We start from the raw sequence: 16,673 nt of genomic DNA, 5'->3' as shown, positions 1-16,673 counted from the left end.
CGATCCCTGGTCGGGGAACTAAGATCCTGCAAGCCACGTGGTGTAGCCCAAAAAAAAAAAAAAAAACCCCACGGACCCACAGATTGTTTCACCTTCCCAAGTCTGAGAGTCTCCATGCAGGAACCTGCACCTCACAGGCTTCTTGTGAAGCTTCTTGTGACGCTGGGTTGGGAGGGCCTGCCCACTGTGGGCCCCTGGTCATTTCGTGTTCACTCACAGGGCAGCTCCCTTCCTGCCACCCCGACACACCTCGGCTTCCTTCTGAGCCTTTTCCCTCCTGTCTTTATTGCCTATTCCCTGCCTATTCCCTCTCCCCCCACCTTTATTCAGTAGACCATATTTTTTAGAGCAGTTTCAGGTTCACAGCAAAATTTAGTGAAAGTACAGAAGACTTCCCGTTTACTCCCTGTCCCCACTCCTGCACAGCCTCTCCCAGACCTACATCCCACACCAAGGTGGTGCATTTGTTACAATCCATGAAACTACATTGATAATGTCATTGTCACCCTTAGTTTACATTAGGGTTCACTCTGGTGTTGTACATCCTATGAGTCTGGACAAATGTGGTGACGTGTATCCACTACTATAGCATCATACAGAATAGTCCACTGCCCTAAAAATCCTCTGTGCTTCCCCCAGTCGTCCCTCCCTCCCCATACCCTTGGCCACCTATCCCCTTTTTAGAGCTGTGTCTCCCGTCCAGCCTGCCAACATCTCCACTCAGATAACTCTTACTCAGCCCAGACTTACCAAACACAAGACCAAACTCTTGCTTTCTCTCCTCAAACCCATGCCTCACGGTGCCCTCCCCACCATCCCAGCCGACCAGCACCCAAAGGATACACGGTCTTCTCTCCACCTCCACTGCCACCACCTCAGCCCAGGCCACCATCGTTTCTCCCCTGGAATTTTCACAGCTTCTTAGGGCCTCTTGGTGATCAAAAAGGCTTAGGTCACTTCCATGATGTGAGGTCTATTTTAAAAGGGAAAGAAAACACAACACAAAGTCCACACAATTCTGTCCCATGTCTCTGTGTCCCTCAGGCCCCGCTACTTCTTTGGACTCCGGAGATTCCCAACTGCCCTTACCTGCATCTCTGTGTTGAGGCCTTTCAGAACTGGGGAAGGCCGGACCACCCATCCCTGTGGAAAGACAGAAACTTAGGAGAATTAACCCCTGCCCAGCAGCCCTCACAGTGGCCAGGTGGAGAGAGTTGGTGTAAAAATAGCCCAGCTCCCCTGCTCCTGGGTAGACAAGCTGAGGTGCATTTCCCAGCGTTTCCACAGGGATTAAGCTGGTCACTCATCGAGGTTTCTTAACACACTTTTACTGGCTGCTTTCCTGTATGACTTCCCCCACCTCTCCTGCACTTCCGGCACCTCCCAAACAAGCTCCTTGCATTGAATCCTAGTCTCAAGGTCTAGGAGAACCCAAACTCAGACACGGCACTACAAAAACTGTAATACAGAATGCTATCCACAGGCTGATTACAGGATTTAGGTAGAAATATTTATTCGTAATTCACTCCATGCTGGGAGAGCTGGTCTTGGGAACCAGGTTGTCAGGTAGAGGATGAATGCCACCCTTCTCAGTCCCATCAGCCTCTCTGTAGTGGCCCGTAGAACTCTATTTGGAGACGTTGCAAAAGTACAGGCCTGAGGCCCACCCCTTTACCCCTGGTCTGCCTGCTTCCCCTCCCCCTCCCGTGATGGGCCCTGCAGCTTCCTACCTGGTCTCTCTGCTTTCACCGCCTCCTTCCAATCCATCCTCAGCAGCAGCCGTGGTTCTTCTTCAAACACCAGCCAGGTCATTTCATCTCCTGCATAAAACTCTTCAATGGCTTCCCGTTTCATTAGAGTAAAACCCCAATACATAGAGGGCCCTAGACAGTCTGTGCCCCTGCTTCCTCCCAGACCACTCATCTAGGGCCCACCCCACCCCATTCCTGCTCCAGCCATGCTGGTTTACTCCTCCTTCCCCCAACGCCCAGCCCGCACCTTGGCACCTGCTGTGCTCTTTGACTGGACTGCTCTCCGCTCATGTCTGGCTCCCTCCTCCTCCTTATTTAGGTCATGGCTTAGCTGTGGTCCTCACCAAGAGGACTTCCCTAATGACCTTGTCTGTTATTACCTGCTTGGCCCTTGTTTGTTTCCTTTGATTGGAAATTACAATTACTTTGTCTGTTTACTGGGTATTTGTTGGGTTCCCTCCTGAGATAAAAGCCCCAACAGGGCAAGGACCATGCCCATCTTGCTCACTGTTACATGCCCAGACCCTAGCACCGTGCCTGGCACATGGCAGGCTCCTGGCAAATTTAGATGAATCTGGTTGAAGATCTAGCTAAAAACTCACCATATGCAGCCACTTCTGATTACACATCCCCCCATCCCAGCTGACATCTCCTTTCCCTGAATGCCTTTGACAGTTATCAACATAATTCTCTTGGCGATCAATCCTCTGTGTTTTATCACAAACCTTTTACTGTTGCCTTGAACTGTTACTTGACTCATGTTTCCTTTCTTAATCATTTTTGGTGGCTCTTCTGGTTTGCAGCTTGAATAACTGGCTAATTCACTTTTTAAAAGCCCCTCAAGGGCTTCCCTGGTGGCGCAGTGGTTAAGAATCTGCCTGCCAATGCAGGGGACCCGGGTTCGAGCCCTGGTCCGGGAAGATCCCACATGCCGCGGAGCAACTAAGCCCATGTGCCACAACTACTGAGCCTGCGCTCTAGAGCCTGCAAGCCACAACTACTGAGCCCACGTGCTGCAACTATTGAAGCCCGTGCTCCTAGAGCCCATGCTCCACAACAAGAGAAGCCACCGCAATCAGAAGCCTGCACACCGCAACAAAGAGTAGCCCCTGCTCACTGCAACTAGAGAAAGCCCACGTGCAGCAATGAAGACCCAACACAGGCAAAATAAATAAATAAATAAAATTATAAAGAGAAAAAAATTTTTGAAAAAATAAGATAAATAAATAAATAAAAGCCCCTCAATACTTGAGGGTATATTTTCTAATAATAAGGACATTCTTTTATACAATAACCATATTACAACGATAAAAATCAGGGGTGTTGGGCTTCCCCGGTGGAGCAGTGGTTGAGAATCTGCCTGCTGGTGCGGGGGACACGGGTTCGAGCCTTGGTCCGGGAAGATCCCACATGCTGCAGAGCATCTAGGCTCATGCGCCATGACTACTGAGCCTGCGCTCTAGAGCCTGCAAGCCACAACTACTGAGCCCACGTGCCACAACTACTGAAGCCCGCGTGCCTAGAGCCCGTGCTCTGCAACGTAAAAGGCCACTGCAATGAGGAGTAACCCTGCTCGCCACAACTAGAGAAGGCTGCGTGCAGCAACGAAGAACCAAAGCAGCCAAAAGTAAAAAAAAAAAAAAAAAAAAAAAAAAATCAGGGGTGTTAACATTGACCCACTATTATTGAATCCACTGTCCATATTCAAATGTCATCAACTGTTGCAACAGTGTTCTTTACATCAAGAGCTAGCCCCCCTCACCCCTCCATGATCCAATCCAGAATTACTCATCACATCACATTTAGTTGTCTTGTTTTTTTAGCCTCCTTTAGGCTGGAATAGTTCCTCAGTCTTTCTTGATCTTCCTTGACCTTCACCGTTTTAAGAGACACTGGCTAGCTCTTTTGTAGAATGTCCCTCAGTTCACTTGTTTGATATTTCCTCATCATTCAAGTCAGGTTAAACATTTTTGACAGGAAGACCACTGAAGTGTTGATCCATAATTTACTTAACCAAACTGATATTGTTGGAGATTTGTGTTGTTTCAAACTTTTCTTCATATTATAACTAATATTGTGATCTTTATATATCATCGTAGCCAAATCTTTGCACACATTCTTATTTATTTAGGGTATATTTCTGGAGGTGGAACTGCTTTAAGGGTTGTGTGTGTGTTTATAATTTTTGTTACGTGTTGCCAAATTGCCTTCTAGAGGGGCTGTGCCAGTTTACACTCCCTCCACAATGAGTGAAAGTGGCAGTTTCTAGGACGTTTTGCCAACACTGAATCCAAACAGTTTAAAGCATCCTTCCTGCAGCAGTCTGTACTTCTCACGTTGATCTATCTTCTACTCCAGTTGCTTGCATATGGCTGTTTGGTGCAAAGCACCTAGGAGCTGTTTAAAGGTAGGACTTGTGTGCTTTACTCATCTTTGTGGTCTTGCTCATCCCATGGTGCCTAACTATGCTTCCTACTTATCAGTGGATCAATAAATGTCAAAGGAAGGAAGTAACAAATGATAATTTTGACACCTTATATGATTGTTGGATTCTGCTCTGACATGTTGGGTTACTAAAAATGTCATTAACATTAGCATTTCAGAGTCCAACAACCAGAGTCCCTACTAGCCTAGATTAGAAAGCAGTCCAGCTTTTTTACCAGTCCCCATTCCCAGGACCTCCTGGGAGTCCCAGAGAATCTTTGCATCTTGTCCATTTTGATCCCAGGCACGCTCTTCACCTCATGTATCAGCACTGCAACAACTGCTCTGGGTTGCTCAGCTCCCCTCTTGCCCTTGCTCCAGAAGCTTCTCTGGGCTGCTGCCGGTCTTCCTGTATATACTTCTGGGTCCCAGGGTGGTCACATGCCTTTCTCTCAATTCCTGGATGCCAGCAGAGATGAGCGATCATTTTAAATTGAAGGCTTGGGGATAACAGACGGGAATTACAATGCAGACAAGGCAAACATAAAGCAGGGTGTGAGCTATCCTGTTCATACACTCTGTCACCTTCCCAGCTCCATATGCACCCCTGAGGGACGATTTTCTCCTTTGCAACACCCCTTCTTCCCCCATGTTTCAGGGATCTGCTCACTTGGGAGAATATCATATGGAGCACCCTTGATCTTGCCTCTTTTTCCCATCCCAGCCCTCCCCCACCCTCACCTTGGCTTCTCCCAGAAAGAATCCCCAGCGATCAGCTTCCCCTGATGAAGACATCTTTTTAGAGAATATGCAGCACAGTTCAACTCCTCTGTATTCCCATTCCAGAGTGGGAAGTGGCTTGATTTTCAAAATAACTAAAAGCCGCTGAAAGTGTTTCCCCAAAATAAAAGAGCCTTCTTCCCTTTCCGATGAATTTTCCCTCCACCTCTACCACAACCACAACAAAATACTGTTTGCCTAAATAGTCTGTGACTCCCTTTACTCATCATCATTTCAGAAGTATTGGTGCTTCGTCATGAAGCATGGAACATTTACACTCAACCTCACCGGTTTCAAAGCATTATTATGGGCTCCAAATCCCTGCTCTGTTATGGCTACTTAGGGGACGGGCCCCAAGTCTTGTGCAAGGAGAAGCTGCTCTTAATTTCCCCAAGGGTTTGGGATGCTGGGGGCCAGAGGGGGAGAGGTTGAGTAGAGGTGGGACAAGAGGTTGTGCTGAAAATAAAGATGCTTTTGTTTTTGTCTCGTCTCTGGTCCTTCCCAAATGGGAAACTGACATCTCAGAGAGGAAGGAGGATGAGAGGGGTAGTGGAGGGGAGCAGTGGCGCAGCCCCTCCAGGTCAGCAGGGTAGTGAAGCTCCTCATCTGCAACTTCCTAACCGGGAGTGCTCATCATGGCTCAAAGCCTCTTTCCTTCAGAGGAACCACACTCCACCCCGATGCGAGACAGCCTGCCTGTGGCCCGCCACCCCTTGTAATTTTGTTCAGCACGCCAGTGTTCTGGTCCTCTGTTTGTTAATTTCTTCCTCCTCTCCTCTGCCGCTCCCTCTGTCCATTCAACTATTCTCTGGACTCTAGGTCTCCTGCCAATATTCTCTCTCTCCTGCAAGATCAGTGCACATGGTAAAAATGCTGCAACTTTCCTATCGTTCTAGAAGATCATGCAGTAGAATGGAAACAACGCTGCACGTAGAACCAGGGACTGGTCTTGGAGTCCCAATCCTACAACTTTCTGGTTATGCATCCTTTATTTCTCCAGCCTTTTATAGCTCTTTAATTTCCTTGTTTATAAAATTGGAATTATAATACCTACCTACTCGTTAGGTAGGTGAAAGCACTTTCTCAACTGTAATTTGTTGTTTAACATATTAAAATTATTAATCACTAGGTCTAATCCAAGTATTCCTCAACTATTACTTGAATTTAAAAATTTTATTTTTATTGAGATAAAATTAACACAACATAAAATTAACCATTTTAAAGGGAATGGGTCAGTGACATTTAGTACATTCACAATGTTGGGGAGCTACCGCCTTTGGTTCCAAAACATTTTCATCACCCCCAAAAAAACCCCCAGACCCATTAAGCAGTTCCTCCCCCATTCACCCTATCCCAGCCCTTGATATCCAATCTGTGTTCCTATGTCTATGAATTATGGATATTTCATATAAATGGAATCACAGAACATTTGTCCTTTTATGTCTGGCTCCTTTCACTTAGCAAAATGTTTTCAAGGTTCATCTACTTTGTAACATGTATCAATATTTCATTCCTTTTTGTGGCTGAATAATATTCCATTGTATGGATACACCGCAATTTGCTTATCCATTAATCTGTTGATGGACATCTGAATTGTTTCCACCTTTTTTTTTTTTTTGGCCTCGAGGCATGCGAGATCTTAGTTCCCCAACAAGGGATCGAACCCGTGCCCCCTGCAGTGGAAGCACAGAGTCTTAACCACTGGACTGCCAGGGAAGTCCCCTGTTTCCACCTTTTGACTGTTGTGATAGTGCTGTTATGAACGTTTGTGTACAAGTTTTCAGTTCTTGGGGTATATACCTAGGAGTGGAATTGCTGGATCATGTGTTAATTCTGTTTAACTTTTTCAGGAACTCAGTATTTTTTTTAGGAAAGAAAACAAGAACGTTAAAAAAATCAAGAGTGATGGAACTGTTCTATATTTTGGCTGTGTTGGTGTTACACAAGTATATGCATTTGTCTAAATTCATAGAACTAAACACCAAAAAGAGTGAATTTTATTTTACTGTGTGTAAATTTAAAAGGTAGATGACAAAAGGAAAAAAGATACTCATCAACTTTTTAAAAAATCATCTCCTTGTTATGGCAAAAGATGGGTAATAATAAAAAATAAAATAATAAAAGATGTTCATCAGTGAACAACTAGTTAAAGGAGTTCCGGTCCAGCCGTTTAATGGAATGAATATCCTGAGTCCTTAATAAAAACAAGCGAACCGTCCCCCCCGCCCCTTCCCCCCAAAACACAGAGAGGCCAGATTCAGCCTGGACAGGAGGGAATTCTTTGGAATCCCAGTTGGATCCTGGAGCACATGAGGGTTGTGGAGCTGGAGACACAAGTAATAGAAACGTTCTATGACCCAATAACCACTTCATGAGCAGAATTCCCTTTGCAGCATGTGGGGACTGTTTGCATTGCATTGAGTGGCCTAGCACACTCATGGCCTCATTTTAGCCCATAAATGTGGAACCTGAGGCTTACATTTGCCATGTGGGGGCTGGCTGCAGCTCTCCAGAGTTCATGCTAGATGGCATCCTCTCTCTATGGAGGAGACGATGACAGCTAAGCGGAATGAGTGCTCCAACCTGTCAGGTTCCCGCACAAACTCATTTCTATGGCAGGGAACCCACGCCTTTGCTCCTACAGGAGGGGATTAAGCTGCTCCAAATTAGATACTATATTCTATTTTATGTAATTGTCAAAAAAGTGATCTGGGGGCCTCCCTGGTGGTCCAGTGGTTAAGACTCTGTGCTCCCAATGCAGGGGGCCTGGGTTCGATCCCTAGTTAGGGAACTAAGATCCCACCTACCGCAACTAAGCCCTCGCACTGCAACTAGAGAAGCCCACTTGCTGCAGTGAAGAGCCCGCAACGAAGACTCAATGCAGCCAAAACAAATTTTTTTAAAAAGTATATATTAAAAAAAAAGAGATCTGTGCAAAGCATTACATTTTTTAAACTCTGAGTATTTGTTAGATTGCATTTAGCATACAACTGACTAGCTAAGACTTCAAGGAAGGAGCAAGTATGCCCTCCTTTTATTGGGTCAATTAAATATTCACCTACCCACAGTGGCCTATCTTAGGACAGTAAAAGCTTCATATTAAGGTCTCAAAGATAATTAGGCTCAGGGTGTCTGGAGCAAGAGAAAGTTTGTTATTGCAGCATTAATGTCGAAATTGCTGAAGCCCTCTCACCTATGAGTCATCTGGTTTTAAAGGCTCCTAACATTGCATTTAACTCAGCTCACCTCCTTTTTCTCTTTAAGAAGCAATTCTACCTTTGTTGTCAAGATTTTATCCACATTTTCACTGTAGGCTACCACGCTCAAACAAATGAACCTGGCTTCAGTCATGTCATTGCCTGATAGATGCTAGTCATATAGAGACCATCAGTGATGGCTTGGATTCTTTCCGTATCCATATTAACAGAAAATCATTGGCTTTTAAGTAGATTACTAGAAAAGAGTCTGTTTTTCCTCCTCCCACTCCGAATTAATTTTTATGCTTTTGTTGTCTAATTTCCTTACCAATTTGAGCATTTTCCCACCATCTAAGTCCATCTGATTGCTCAGCACTGAACCAAACAAAAATACCCAGCTTTCCATCTGCCATTTTGGGGGTAAATAGCTTGTGTTTTATTCAAGTCTGAAAAGTGAGTTGAAATTGGTCTGCTTAGTTTTCCTTAAAATTGTGTGATTGGTTTAACTACTGGGCTGATTGCAGGAGACAGCTGGATTTGAGGATGGAGGTACAGTCAGATGGATGGAATCATTCCAGGGACTGAGTGTCATGGCTTTCTAAGATGTTGACCTCTGATACCAGGAGGCCAGTCTCCCCTACTTTTCCCTTTTAATCTCTGATGTGGCAGTGATGTAGGAATTTTGATAGTTATCTAGTACAGAATAACTAGCACCCCAGAGGCCTAGGTGGGGCCGTGTCATGGTGTATGTGCTCTGAGTCAGCAAACATTGCCAAATACTGTGCGTAAGGTACTTACTAGGTTCTATAGAGAATGGAATCAAAAGATGAAAAAGACACATTTCAGCCCTTTGAGTAGGGAAGGCAGACACTTACCTAAAAAATTAGCCTTGCCATCCACTTATCAACTGACCTAATTCTCCCAGGCTCAGTTTCCTCTCCATGCAGTGGAGGCAACAACTTTGTAACAACTCAGGGCCCAGGTAAGTCTACTGTGGGGACCCTCCTAACAGAACATAGTACCAGGAAAGAGGCCTTTCCTTCTCACTAAAGAAGATCATGTTAAACTGCTACAGTGTCAGGAGCACAGAGATCACGTGTGGCTGGAATCTTTTTTCTGAACTTGCAGTTGAGACCCCCACTGATGACCCTGTAAAGTCTTGTTACCAGGCTGGGCGTTTAGATGTCTATAGATCATAATTATCTGGCAACACCAGGGTGAAGCCTCCCAACAGACTTATTACGATCAGCCAGTTTATCTTGAAACCAAAGGCTGCTACGGTCCCATGAGTTGCTTGGAGGTCAGTTTTTTCCAAAGTGTGATATTTCTGCTACTACTCACATTTCAAAAATGCTTTGGTTAGGATAATAAAAAAAAATTTTTTTAAAGCAACTTGACTTTAAAGAAAAATATTAAGTAAAGAGAAGAAGAGTAGGTGGTCTACAGCATTGCAAAGTTTTTAATGTCAAATTTGGTCACCACTGGGTGAAGGGACTTCTAGAGGGGAGGGAACATAACAGGAAACCCCGTGCCTCCAATCCCACTGTCAGCTCTCATTTCTCCTCTCCTAGAATCTTCCTAGGTGCCTGGGAATCACTTCCTCTCTGTTTCCAAAGTCCTTTGTGTCTGTGTCCACAGTGGCTCTTATTCCATTTTATCTCAGTGCTTTTCCTCCCAGTTTGCTTGCTTTCCTAGTGTGAGCTCTCCTGGGAAATCAGCTTTGTATTCCCTGCCGTGCTCGGCACATAAAGGTGAACTTTGAAGATGGAGAGAAGAAGTGGGAGAATGAAAGCACTGTCTCTCCAGCTGTTTCCTGATGATTAGAAAGCTGTGAGGCAAGGAAAGGGATGGAAACTCCAGCTCCAGCACTATTGAAAAAGCCAGTTTGATTATTCAAGCAAAGCAATCCATATTTGGGGACAAAGATAGGTTTGTGACTTTCAGAATAGTTGATTTCTATTTACAAGAACTCTGACAGAGCAGCTTTATCCACACAATACAGGTGCTGACAGAAGAACAAGAAGATACCCTGTTTCTTTGGCATTTCCAGCTCAGCTCACCTTGAGTGGATTGGGAAGTCAGCATTAGTCTATGGCATATTCCCATCCCTCTCAAACTCACCACCCTCCATTTGGATTTCTCTTCTTCCTCTCAGCCAGCAAGATTCCCAGCTTACCTATTGATATTTAAACTCGTCCTGAATCAAACCCGTTTTTCAAGAGCACTGTGAGTCATTAGTGCAGTCATGGAAAGGAATGAAGCAATAATGGTGGTGTTATGGACTGGAATGGACTCCCCCCCCCCCCTTAAGTCTTAAGCATTTAGCCAACTGCCTGCTTTGCCTCTTACAGTACAATTTAAATTCACTCTGGCAGCCAAACAGAACAATTGCAACCCAGCTCTGCCAGCCAGCCTGCTAGCCAGAAATTAAGTGCATAGACTCTGAGTCCGACTGCTAGGTTCAAATCTTAGGTCTTCTGCTTATTAGTTGTGTGACCTTAGGCAAGTTATAAAACCTCTCCTAAGCTGGTGACTTTATTTATAAAATGGAGCTGTGTTCTCTACCCCATCTGGATGTTGTGTTTACTGAAATTAATCATAAAGCACTTAGCACAGCACCTGACCCACAGCTGGTATCCAGTAAAGCTAGCCATTATCGTTTCATTCTTGCATTGGAATGTCCTAATTTCTTCATAGAGGCACAGGTACTTGAAGTACAGCTATTTATTTTGTAGGCAGAACATATTGCCTTGTAGCAGAGAGAGAAGTAGATAGATTTTCACTTGCTGAATGACCATGCTGAACCCACTTATTCTCTAAGGGTCTGTTTTGCAACTGTAAAGTGAGGAGGGGGGAAGGAAAGGCAGGAATTTTCCAGGATTGCAAACTCAATAGTCTGTAGAGGCCAGATAGGTAAAATCAGTGGTGACTTGGGCTGAGTATAAGACAATAAAGAATGGTGGGGATTACGGTTAATTGTAGAGTTTAGTTACTCAAACTGTGGTCCACGGACCAGCAGGATTGATAGAACCTTGGAGGTGGTTAGAAATAGCTGACTCGCAGGATCCTCCTCAGCCTAAGCAAAACAGAACCTGTATTTTAACAAGATCCCTTAGGTGATGTGTGCACATGAAAGCTTGAGAAGGCTGTTGTGGAGCACAAGCCATGTAAAGGCGTTCAATTTTAGTTAGTTTTTTTTTGTTTTTGTCAGTCAAATAAGTAAACTTTGGGCTGCATCAGGCCTTAGGCTGCCAGCAAGTGCCAACCGTAGTTGGTGAGCTCTGAGATGCTGCCAGCTCTAGGATTCTCCATCTCTCTAGACTCTTCCATTGTAAGTTAGGGCTCTGGGCAGGTGGATATGCAGCCCAAACGAAGCCCGGGATGCTTAGAATAGTAATTCCTGGAGTGGAAGATGCTTAAGAAATCATCTGCTCAGCTCTCTGCCTTCTGACAGGTAAATTGTTATTGTCCCTCTCCACTTTGCAGACAAGATAAGTGAGGCACAGGGAGACCCACTGATCCAAATCCAGACACTAGAAGTGGTGGTGATGGATACACTCCATCAGAAAACGACAATCCTGTGCTGTTAGAATCGGCGACCATCCTGGTTTCCAAGGCCTGGAAAGTCTATTCATTTCTTTATATTCTCCAATGCATAATAATTGTTCTCCGTTTCTCTCGGCACCTCCCTGCCACTTCCTGGCAGCCCTAGGGATGTAAGGTTTCCTCCTTTTGGACAGAGAAGGCCCAGAGCCGGCTTCTGAACGGATATCCGGCAAGCAAGATGCGCATGAGGCAAAGGCCTCATTGTTCCTTGGGGTCAGCCCGCCCCTCCCCCAGATCGGAGGTCACTTGTCGCAGACCCTGGGTGTCCCAGGGCCCATTTCCCAGGAGTGGGGCCTTCAGAGGAAGCAAGGAAGCAACGCTGAGTGCAGATCTGGGGTCTGATGTTCTGAGGGTACGGTGGAAAGGCACTAAGAGCTCCAAGATAAATAATCCCGGAATTTGAAAACGAATTTCCAACACTGACTGGGTGCTGTTACTTATTAACGTTCCTGACTCCGGCGATTCCGTCTGCATTTTTATTAATCTGAATGAGTTTGGTGGTAATGAGGATCTTTGATTTGCGGGCCCCGCGTGCTGGAAGGCAGGTTATGTGCAGAACCAACCACTTCCCACGCCCGGATCCCCCGAGTCGCAGCCGGACGTCCCGGGCGCAGAGGCGGTGGGGGGCGTGGGGCCGTCGTCCTCCTGGACCCGCCGCCGCGCCTCCACCCCGCGGCCGCCGGGGGGCGCTCGGACTGCGCGGCCACGGCCGCGGCCGCCAGCTCCGGGTCACCGCCGACTCGCAGACCCCTTCGCGCCCTCGGAGGAAACAAAGTACACCTTTGTCAGCCACCGAGCGCGTGTGCGTGTGCTCCGGCGCACAGTGGCCGGCCGCCGCGTGCGGGGCCCGCGGGCGCGCCTCGCCTCCTCTGGGCGGCAGCCCCTGCGTGGGCCCGGCGTGCCCCGGAGGAAGTGGGCTGCGGCGTGCGGTCGGGCCGGCCTGACCTCCCTCCCACCCCGAGCAGGCCACGAGGGGAGGCCAGAACCCGCACCGACTCCTGCCCGGCCGCGGCGCTTCGCCCGCCGCCGCCGTGGCCTGTGCACTTCGCTTTCTGGGTTTTCGGCAGGGCGGGAAGCGGGCGAGCGGGAGCCCCAGGGGTGGACGTGCGAGTCCGGGCCCCAGGACTGGGGGCTTCGGCTCGGCCGGGCCGCCTTTGATTCGCCCGCCACCCCTAGCAGCCCTGGGGCACCCCCGCCTTCACTCCGAGGCCACGTCCTGGGGCGCCTCTGGGACTCTGGTAGCCGCGCGCCAGCCCGGCCCCAGCGCAGGGCGCTGGGCGTACTACAAGTCCCAGCAGGCCCCGCGCCGCGAGCGCCGAAGCGGGAGGCGCGGCCCGGCCTGACGCCTGCGCATTGCGGCCGCCCGAGCCTGCTAGTACCACACCCCCGGGAGGGACCGAGGGGAGGCAGAAGCATCCGAGGCATTAAAGCATCCGAGGGAGCCTGAGGGGAGGAGAATGGAGTGACAGAGAAACACGGAGGGTGGGGGGTGGGGGGGAGACTGTTGAGGGAGGGGGGAGGGGGGACACAGAGGGAGGAAGAAGCGGCGGCGGCGGCTCGTCTTTGCAGAGGTGGAAACTCCGAGGGATAAGAGCAGGAATAATGCGGTAGGCTAGGCGGGCTGCTCGCTCCCGGCTCCGGCAGCAGCGGCAGCAGCCCGAGCAGCGGCAGCAGCAGCGGCAGCACCTCAGGCGCTGACAGCCCCGCCGGCCGGCTCCCTCGCTGACCGCCGACTGTCAATGGAGCTGGAAAACATCGTGGCCAACACGGTCTTGCTGAAAGCCAGGGAAGGTAAGAGGCAGGGCTGGTGCGAGCCTGGCGCATTCGCCGCGGGCCGGGGTGCCGGTGTCGGGCGGCGTGTGGGCTGGGGCTGTGCGTGTGTGCAGGATGCCCGCAGTGAGTTGGTCGGGAGCAGGACACCTCGGAGAGCTGCTCTGCAAACGTTTCAGGGTTCCTGCCCTTGTGCTCAGGGAATCTGGACTTGGGCAGAGAAGGAGAAACGTCGAGGTTGCAGGGATTAAGATGCTAAAATATCCTCTAGTTTCCAGCTCTAACCTTACAGATAGTGCCATCTCGGCAGCTGTTGAAAGGTCAGTTGGAAAGGCTTTCATTCAGGAAGAGATGGGCAAACATGCAAATAAAATAGCTTTTCCGAGTCGGCCCGGGATGGTTCTGTGAGTGAATTCGGGGGGTGGGGTAGGGGGGGAATTATTAGAAGCCAGTCTTTGCTTGCGCAGGCTGAGTTGATATAGGCTATTGCTGGAAACCATCCGCTGGGAATGTTTCTTAGGGAAATCCCGTCATGTGGAAGGAAGCCTTTTAAAGGCAAAGTAAGATGTTGAGGAATTAGCCTGTTCATAGAGTAACGAGACGATGGCTGTACAACTCATCTAGAAAATAATTCAGGATTTCAGGGGTGGGTTCCCCCCCCCCCCCCCCCCCCCCCACTTTGTGGAGGAGGAGAGGTAAGTGAATTTTTTGGTTTTGGGCTCAATTAAGGAAAGAAAGGTAGGTGTGCCAAGTGTTTAGATGCGTTTTGGATGCAAATCATTAGATTTTCTGTGTTAGGCTATCAGGAAATATCGTCTAAATGGAGTGGGTAAGAACCTAAGTCGAGACTATAAACACACTTTCTGACTCTTCCTTGAGTTGGGGGAAAAAAAAAAAAAGAAAGAAAGAAAAGAAAAAGAGAGAAAGTGGCCCAGAAACTTACATGCTTCCTAAAATGATTGCGTGCGTGTAAACATACATATTTAGGAACACCTGGAATTTATGTAACATCTCTTTTGCCAGGATTTGAGCTCTGGATGCAGCCTTTTTATGAAAGGGGAAGTGGTTTTCCCTTTCGTGGGAGGAGGCTTTATTGGACACCCAAGGTAGTAGGCAGTCTACGTAAGGTCTTGACTTCAGAAGGATACTCGGGGAGCAGCCCACGAAAACGCCTTATTTACTTCTTAGTATTTTCATTCACCCACTTTAATGAATGAAGGAAGACTTTCTGGCCAACAATAAAACGATTCATGTTTATCCAGACGGTTCCATCACCTTGTGGCACTGTACACGATGTGTGAGTAGGTGATGCACAGCTCAGCAACTCACGTCGTAATTTCGGCGTCACTTGTCTCTAAAGCAGCAGCCTGGAAGATTTGCTTTGAAAACTCCAGCAGAGTTGAAAATGTGCAGGTCTGTCCCTCCCATTGCTCGGCTTTGGTGTGAACAGACTTTTAAGAGAGGCTGTTACTTGGTGACTTCAGGTTCTAAAGCATGAGTATTTTCTGTTTTCCTAACGGGACATTTTAGCAAATTGGATCAAGGTGGGGTCTGGTGGGCTCTCTCCTGAACGGGGCAGTGAGTCCTGGAGGGGGAAAAGCGGACAAAACAGTCCCCCTCCCCCGCTCCCAGCCTTAGCAGCCGCCACCTAGTGGTGGAATATGGTTGTACATCTCAGGGCTCGGGGGCTGGGAAAGTTTTCACCCTCTCTCCATTCTGAAATTTTTTCCTGGGAAATCATTGGATATGATGGTACTGGAGGCTTTGCAAGTTTCACTGGTTTCTCCTGTTGCCTGGGGAATTGTGCTGCCTAGATTTGCTGCTCTACACATTCGTTTGCCTGGAGCTTGCTTTTTTCTTCTCTCAGCATTTGGTTGCTTCTTTTAAAATGTTTTGCTTGGAGTGGGCAAAGTATTATCAGTTTTCTCCCCCAGTTTGGTCTCCCCAGTTTTTTTTTTTTTTTTTTTCACCAAAATGAATTCACCGCTTGATAATTTTGTCTGTCAGGTTAACAAATCGGTTTTTTCAGAGCCTTAGGAAAGAAGGCTACAGTCTGGAGGCTTATATGGAATGACCGAATTACAGTGATTAAAAGTTCCCAAGAATGTGCCTTTCACTTCCTTTTCCTTTTAAAGTCTTTTCAATTTCTCTTTGAGAGTTTGGTAGTCATCTCATGGTGAGAAAATAGGCTCCTGATGACGCCTTTGAAACGGAGGGGGCCTTGCCTCTAAGGATACGGAGAAACTGACACGTGAATGAGAAAAATTAATCGCTTACATGGAAACTTCATTTTGAAATTTGCGTTTCTCCCCCTCTTTCTCTCATATGTCTAAAGAGAATCCATGATTTTAAGTGCTTCCACTTTCTTCTTGCTGGGTCTTTATTAAAGATTTAAGTACGTATATTCTAATTAATGTAGAAGCTTTTAGAAATAAAAGCAATTTATTTTTCTCTTTTCGATTCTCATGTAGTTGAAGTCATTCTTTTAAATTAAGTAATTCTCCTAATAATCATATTACCCAGATATTCATAAATGAAAGTTCTAGTCAGTTTAGTGAAAGATCTAACATAAAATTTATAGTATCTTTAAAAATCTGAGTTGTTTAGAATGTTTAAAATCACTTCTTGAAGATTCTTGTGAATAGTTTTAGATGAGAAATATGATTGGTAAATACGAAATTTAATTTAGTTCACTTAACAAAATCCATTGTAAACAATTTAAAATGTGGCTTTCAAGTAAAAGTCACATTTGTCCCAAACAATAGAGAAACAGGCCTTGAAGAAAGACAGACATACTTTGCAAATGCTATAAAGGAATTTGTAGTTGTCCATGTTGGTGGGTAATTTTGGGGCCTATCTTTGTTATTGTTACGCATTCTTAAAGGCAGATGTCTTCTAAATTCATTGTAAGTTCAGATTCTTACCATAATAATACATGTATAAAGTGAAAAAATGAATATAGCAATAAGATAGAAAATCTATAAGTGAATTAGAGTAAAAATGATTCATTGTTAGTAATTAGAAAACATAGGAAGGCAGATTGCACCTTTGTGACAGTTGTTTTGAAATAAGATAGAGATCTGGGTTCAAAATTTTAAACCGCCCAAATGTATTTTGTTCTGGTCTCATGAGAAAGCATCAACTT

The 16,673-nt window shown here is 46.7% G+C and overlaps 1 protein-coding gene across 4 annotated transcripts in view; it reads left to right on the top strand.

Moving 5' to 3' along the window:
* The first annotated feature begins 13,283 nt into the window (after positions 1 to 13,283).
* Positions 13,284 to 16,673, top strand: part of GRK5 (G protein-coupled receptor kinase 5) — a 221,499-nt gene continuing 218,109 nt past the window's right edge. For all 4 annotated transcript variants that reach the window (XM_007173179.2, XM_007173178.2, XM_057531092.1 and 1 more), the window contains exon 1: positions 13,284 to 13,549. In XM_007173179.2, the coding sequence (XP_007173241.2) occupies positions 13,498 to 13,549 (52 nt within the window). In that variant the 5' untranslated portion in view covers positions 13,284 to 13,497. The remainder of the gene's footprint in view (positions 13,550 to 16,673) is intronic.

Source organism: Balaenoptera acutorostrata, chromosome 16, assembly GCF_949987535.1.
Source record: "Balaenoptera acutorostrata chromosome 16, mBalAcu1.1, whole genome shotgun sequence".
NCBI lineage: Eukaryota > Metazoa > Chordata > Mammalia > Artiodactyla > Balaenopteridae > Balaenoptera > Balaenoptera acutorostrata.
The sequence above is the reverse complement of the archived record's forward strand: the minus strand, read 5'-3'. Positions and strand labels throughout refer to the sequence as shown.